The sequence below is a fragment of the Poromitra crassiceps genome, assembly GCF_964638095.1.
Source record: "Poromitra crassiceps genome assembly, chromosome: 22".
In the NCBI taxonomy this organism is placed as follows: Eukaryota; Metazoa; Chordata; class Actinopteri; order Beryciformes; family Melamphaidae; genus Poromitra; species Poromitra crassiceps.
In genome coordinates, this window is record NC_139647.1 from 6,809,831 (window position 1) to 6,817,330 (window position 7,500).

Consider the following 7,500-nt stretch of genomic DNA (forward strand, 5'->3'; position numbering starts at 1 on the left):
ATAAAAGGTGAACTTGTCATTATTTAACATAACAATTTTACAAATAATGCGATTTGAACATTAATTAACAGTTTAGCATTCATATATTATAGCTGGTAAGAGATGATAACCATGTTTTTCTGATTATATTAATTGACCATTTATTGACACATTAAGTGACTCTGTAACTGTCTGTGTGGAGTTTGCATGTTCTGGTGTTTGCTTGGACTTCCTCCAGGTGCTGCAGGTTCCTCCCACAGTCTACAGACCTGCAAGTTAGGCCAACTCAGGCTCTAAAATTGCCAATAGGTGTGAATGTGAGCACCAATGTGTTTGTCTATTGACGTTTTCCCAAATAATTTATTATCCAATTACTAGGTATAATAATAAACGTCAGTTGCAACTTCATAAAAGCCACCAAAAAAGGTTTAGCAGTGTTTTACAAATAATTTGTTACTCACTAACAAATACCTAATGTGGCATTGATGTTTTTTTCTTACCTAGATAATAACAAACTGTTAATAAATGGTTAATTAAAGCAATCAGAAGACCATTGTTATCATCTCTTAACTGTTATGATACAAATGATAAACTTTTGTATGACATTCATGATCAAACATTATCGTAGCTTTTACTAATGCTTAGTAAACCGTTAAAACAAAAATGGTTGTTACTTACTATGTTTGATAGTTAACAATAAATCAATATTATGTAATAACTAATGCTATGTAATCAGAAATTCACCATTTATTTATTAAGACTGTTACGATAAAGTGTTAGTTATATATATTTTCAGTTCGAATAACGGGGGAATGTGTACATTGTTGAAATGATATAATTTCACAGCGTCTGTAAATGCCAGTATGTTGGATACAGTACACTCAAGTCACTCAGTGGAGCAGAATCTCGTGCAGGCGTCAGATTCTCATAGCTGTCACTGCCAGTCTACGTGGACAGACAAGATACTGTCAATTGCCCCACACGCTATAAATAATGCGACAATATTCGGGGTCGGGGGCAAGACAGACAATCAGCTGATTAAGCGGTGTCTAGCCCCGCACGCCTCTCCGTTTCCCCCTCACCCACCTTAGTTCCATCAAGGGGCCTGCAGCTGTCATTGCCTTTGAGGCTGGAGAGAGAGGAGGACTCGGGGCGGGGGGGTGGGATTGCACGCCGTGAGCCTGGGGCAAAGTCAAAACCTCTGTGAGCGAAGGAGGTTCCAGCTGAGCTCAAGACGGGGGGGGGGGGGGATAAATCACTGTGGCGCTGATAGCTGATGAACAAGGCGTGACACATATTGACAGGCTAACTTTGCAGCACGCCTTGTTGGGCCTGACAGATCTGGGCCAGCAGCAGCAGCAACAAATCTTTGAAATAGGTTCGGGGGGGAAGGGGGGGGGGGTAAGTGTGCTGGACGGTCTGGGGGAAAAACGGCTGAGAAACACACAATCATTTGTCACGGTTAAATATAGAGTTTAAAGGGCTATTAATAGTGATGTAAGATGATTAGCTGCCCTTATCACATTAAGACTGGCTGCGCCGACTAATTCGTTGCCTGTTCTCTGCAAAGCCTCCTCTGAAACGTGACCATTCAGAAAACACACTGGCCGTGACAATACTGCGATACAGCGTGTGTTCAGGGTGCAGGGCTCTCTGTGGCAGACCTTACCTCCCCTCACACTGTGTGTTCAGGGTGCAGGGCTCTCTGTGGCAGACCTTACCTCCCCTCACACTGTGACTCATGTGTTCAGGGTGCAGGGCTCTCTGTGGCAGACCTTACCTCTCCTCACACTGTGACTCATGTGTTCAGGGTGCAGGGCTCTCTGTGGCAGACCTTACCTCTCCTCACACTGTGACTCATGTGTTCAGGGTGCAGGGCTCAATGTGGCAGACCTTACCTCTCCTCACACTGTGACTCATGTGTTCAGGGTGCAGGGCTCTCTGTGGCAGACCTTACCTCCCCTCACACTGTGACTCATGTGTTCAGGGTGCAGGGCTCAATGTGGCAGACCTTACCTCTCCTCACACTGTGACTCATGTGTTTAGGGTGCAGGGCTCTCTGTGGCAGACCTTACCTCCCCTCACACTGTGACTCATGTGTTCAGGGTGCAGGGCTCTCTGTGGCAGACCTTACCTCCCCTCACACTGTGACTCATGTGTTCAGGGTGCAGGGCTCTCTGTGGCAGACCTTACCTCCCCTCACACTGTGACTCATGTGTTCAGGGTGCATGGCTCTCTGTGGCAGACCTTACCTCCCCTCACACTGTGACTCATTAGCATATTTAAATCCACAGCTTAACTACTTTGCTAAAGCAATCTGACTCACTGGCTCCTGAGAGCAGTGCCAAAAAGGAGAAGGCGCACCGGCGGGCATGGTTCATCTGATAGTAAGGACACAAACAGCTCGGTTCTGGCTATAGAAGTGTATTGCATTCATCTTGGAGAGAAAAAACGACGTGGACAGGTTTTCTCGTGAGAACATTCTTGTTGTTGCCATCTTCTCCGCTCTTTATCAGATCTTTTCGTGTTATCTTGAGGAAAGCTACCGCAAAGTCCGAAGATGGGGTTGCTGGTTCACAGCGTCTTATTTCAGAATCAGAATCACTTTTATCGCCACAGTATGCAAGTTCCATACGAGGAATTTGTCTCAGTGTCTGTATGCGGCGTAGCGGTCACATCAATATACAGAGATAAGAAGTAGGAAGATAACTAACGGCAATCGCAAAGTTGCAAGTGCAATCAAATCGAGTGTTCTGTGGATGATAAATATGAATTTATGTTGGATTTACAGGAGATTTACAGACTGAGTTAAATAGACGTTAAATAGGCAGTGGATTTACATGAATTTACAGTCGGAGTTAAATAAGAGTTTACATTGAATGTACATGAAATGTACAGGCTAAGTTAAATAGGCATTAATGTGCAGGGAATTTACATGAATTTACAGTCCCAGTTAGACAGGCATTAAATTAGATATCAGTTCCAGTTCAGATTTGCCAGTTAAGAGAAATATTTAAGGGGAAACCTAAATCTATTTCTCACACCACATGTCATTTTCACTCCAACTACTGTATGTAGAATGACACATTTTAACATCGTCCAATGATGATGATGTCATATATCAGTAACTAGTATAACTAGTATGATAATTGACTCTAGGCGTGCTCTAAGGATAGATCCTAATTGAGGTATCTCTTTGGTCACTATTGAGCAGGTTAAAGAGGCCAACTTGTTGGGCGTCACACTGGATGGAACACTTTCATGGTCAACTCACATTGATAATATGGTTGCCAAAATCAGCAGAGGCATTTCCATCATAAGGAGTGCTTATTTTTTAACAGAAATAATAACTAAAGAAATAATGCAAACTTTCGTGTTATCCCACCTCGGATACTGCCCAACAGCCTGGGGAGGTGCTTCCAAACAAGAGCTTAACGAGCTCCAGCTCAGTCACAACAGAGCTGCCCGCCTTGCTCTTCTCTGCTCTGCTCAGTGAGGGACAGTGTGGAAGGGATGCAGCCAGACTGTCATGGATGAGGCTGGAAGAGAGACTGGCATGGAGCCTAGTCCAATACATATGGAACATTTGTGCCTTAAGAAAACCTACACAATTATATTTACAGCTAACACACACCAATGACAGACACTGTTATGACACCAGACACTGTTGTGACACCAGACATGATGCCTTTATGGGACACATCATGTTACTTTGACCTCAAACCAATGCTTTAAAGCAGTGTTTCTCAACTGGTGGGTCGTGACCCAAAAGTGGCTGTTTTGAGTGGGTTGTGGATGTGTGCATGAGAGGGGGGAAAAAAGTGATTCTACTCCTCGATACTGTCTTTCAGAGGCTGTAGCATTTTTAAAGCCAGAGTGAAAATTCTGCTACCATATGAAACTAGAAGACCGAAGGCATCCATTGGTCCTGCTAGCAGTTAGCTTGTTGTGGAGGGGGCTAAATGACGCTACAAATTTAGCCTAAATTCAAAAATTTGGCTCGCGACTTAATGACTAAGGAAAAATGTGGGTCGTGAAGATAGACCAGTTGAGAAGCACTGCTTTGAACTAGAACAAGCTACCACTACATCTAATCCAGATTACTAGTTCTAATGATTTCACTACATCTAATCCAGATTACTAGTTCTAATGATTTCACTACATCTAATCCAGATGACTAGTTCTAATGATTTCACTACATCTAATCCAGATTACTAGTTCTAATGATTTCACTACATCTACCGGTAATCCAGATGACTAGTTCTAATGATTTCACTACATCTAATCCAGATTACTACTTCTAATGATTTCACTACATCTAATCCAGATTACTAGTTCTAATGATTTCACAACATCTAATCCAGATTACTAGTTCTAATGATTTCACAACATCTAATCCAGATTACTAGTTCTAATGATTTCACAACATCTAATCCAGATTACTACTTCTAATGATTTCACTACATCTAATCCAGTTTACTACTTCTAATGATTTCACTACATCTAATCCAGATTACTACTTCTAATGATTTCAGGCCACTGATACACAAGATTTATAACACAAGGCTTATTTCATATTGGTGGCTAAAAACAGATTTGGATGGATTTGATGTCACAGATTTGCTATTGCGAGCACAAAAGTATGGCACGATTTGAACCGTGCCGAATAGCTAATGAGCGAATAAGAATCCAGGCCGTCAAGCTGTTCAGCATGAAACCTGCATTGGGTCAGGCCCAAGTTAATTTCTTCAAGAGAGTCGATTATCCCCTTTGACCCAAACGAGTTGGGTTGGCCCAATTTGAGAAGCCTCTGTCAAGATGCCCGCAGCATCATTTCTGGCCCATGATTTGGGCTAGAAAACCTTGAGTCTGCCTTCACAGGACATCTGTCAAATCGGTGGTCCAAAATGATTTCGCTCTTGATATGATGTCACAAACTTGCAACCAAGGGCACAACAGATTGGCATTAATTCAACATGACACCATATTGCAAATTTTTCATATATTGGACCACGACTTGCACATCAGAATCCCAACACGATTTGTGTTGAAGATATATGAGCTGGTGGCAGTTATACATCCATCAGTTGTTGCATCAGCTGCCCAAATAATTTAACCCCAAACATTCTTAGCTGAAAACACAGATAAGGTTAATGTGACTACCTCGGGCAGTTATCTAACATCATTTGAGTGAATGAATGAATGAATGTTAAAATATGCTATTCTACATAGATTTGAAAGAAGTAAAGCTGCATTATGTAAAATAAACAAACATGGTGTAGGTCGTCATGATTATACAACACTTTCCGAACCTGGTCTTAATGTATCTCAAACAATAATAGTAGTAATATAAAGAGAATGAAGAGGTTATGACTGAGCCAATTCTAATTTACTTGCAAAAAAACAAAGTGAAAAGTTAGCTTTGGTCAAATACACAAAAGCCAGGAAATTCCATATCACAATGTTCCTGAACAATGTTTGAACAAACACTGAAGCTACAGTGTGTCTTCTGCACTTCTCTACGGTGACTGCATATAAACACTGAAGCTACAGGATGTCTTCTGAGGTTCTCTACGGTGACTGACTGCATAAAGCTGCTGCTTTGGAAATTGGCATTCAGCATAGAGGCAGCAACTTGTGTTTGTCAAAAGACACTTTTCTTGCCTGAGGGCGCCCCCCGTCTCCACTGTCCCCCGCACCCCAACCTGTGCATTTTGAGCAGCAATAACACAAACGTCCCCCGCACCCCAACCTTCTTTAGCTGATTATTTTGAGACATTTTCCTCACAAGGAGAAATGTGACTGATTGTGTTGATTAAAGGAACACTCCGCCCATTTTCAACCAGCTTTGTAACATTACAACATCAGTAGTATATCAGAAAACTGTAAACGGTTTTGAAGTCTGTCATTTAATTTGACAGTTATTGAGTGTTTAAGTGTGGACCAGTGACATCACTGGTCCACACTAACTCAAATGAATAACTCATTAACTCAAATCAACTCTCAATAACTGTCAAACTATTCATCATTCATCTAGTTTGACAGTTATTGAGAGTTGATTTGAGTTAATGAGTTATTAATTTGAGTTAGTGTGGACCAGTGATGTCACTGGTCCACACTTTTAACACTCAATACCTCAAATTAAATGACAGACTTCAAAACCGTTTACAGTTTTCTGATATACTACTGATGTTCTAATGATACAAAGCTGGTTGAAAATGGGCGGAGTGTTCCTTTAAGTGTAGTGCATTATTTAGCCTGCCACTATTAGGTCTGATAAAGACCCTATAGGCTAATAGAAACAAAGATTATCCCTCCCCATATACTGTATCCCTCCACTGATATATTCTATATACTTTATAATATACTATGTATAAACTACTATACAGTATCATGTATAATATTGACTTTTCCAATCAACAAAATGTTTGAGTGAAAAAGCAAAACAAAATGTTCACATCAGTTAGTGCAGAACAAATCAAACATGTATTCCATTCATCACTATACCATCAGAAAACAATGCTGTAAACTACTTTGGTGTGGCAGAGTGTGTCACTGCGGTTTACTTCAATAATAGTAAAATGGTTAAACTATCATTTAATCTGTAGATAACATTCTTCAAAATATAATGTATAATAATCTGATATCTAATGATCATAAGATTATTAGCTCACTTTGATATTCAATATTTTGTATCAGCCAATCGGATCACAGTCGATCCCTCCCTAGTTATTGCTCATAAAATTGTTCTGGGAAGATGTTGGCATTTAGTAACTTGAGCAATATGGTTTCTAAATGTCTTTTCAAGGGGCAAAGCATCGACTTTTCGGTGCTATTCAAAAACCACAGAAAAAACGACCCCCAAAAGATACCCCAAGAAATGATACAGGATAGTGGTCATTTAACAGTCCAAAGACTGAATTAAAGTTGAGAAACTTCAGCAATTATAGCAATGACAAAGTCAATTGGAACTACATAAGATAATACAATCTTAATGGCTGAAGGTAGATGTTCTGCTTGCAAGAGGATCTGTGAAACGTCCTGTAAATTGCTTTTTGAAGCAACAGAGATATCGACCTAAACTCCACCATTTTCAGTGTTTGCCTTTCAACTGACCAAGGCTAAAATATTCTGTGATGATGTATGCCGATGATCTTCAAGAAGGCCCCCCTCCGCCTCACGTCGGAGGCATCTAATGACCCCTTTAGGGAGAAAGTGGAGATTTTCTTCCTGCTCCTACAGCACCTTCCCTTCCACAGCGTAGCCTAGTTAAGATGCTGCACTCCTGTCTCCTCGTAATGGCCTTAGCCTCAGCCCCATAGGCCCTATGCTGTGCACAGTGACACGCAGACTAGGATATATTGTTAGCTTCTGTTCCAAGCTGTGGGCTTTGTTGCGTGTGGGACAGAGGGAGGGACAGACAGGAGGTGTGTGTGTGTGTGTGTGTGTGTGTGTGTGTGTGCGTGCGTGTGTGTGTGTGTATTTTTTTTGTGTTTGTGTGTGTATGTTTTGTGTGTGTGT

The 7,500-nt window shown here is 41.2% G+C and overlaps 1 protein-coding gene across 1 annotated transcript in view; it reads right to left on the bottom strand.

The window, feature by feature from the left end:
* Window positions 1–7,500, bottom strand: part of LOC310796129 (uncharacterized protein) — a gene marked incomplete at both ends in the record, with an annotated part of 167,935 nt that overhangs the window by 107,462 nt on the left and 52,973 nt on the right. Inside the window, one exon of the mRNA XM_083658276.1 lies at window positions 1,066–1,202. Coding sequence (XP_083514402.1) covers window positions 1,066–1,202 — 137 coding nt within the window. The remainder of the gene's footprint in view (window positions 1–1,065; window positions 1,203–7,500) is intronic.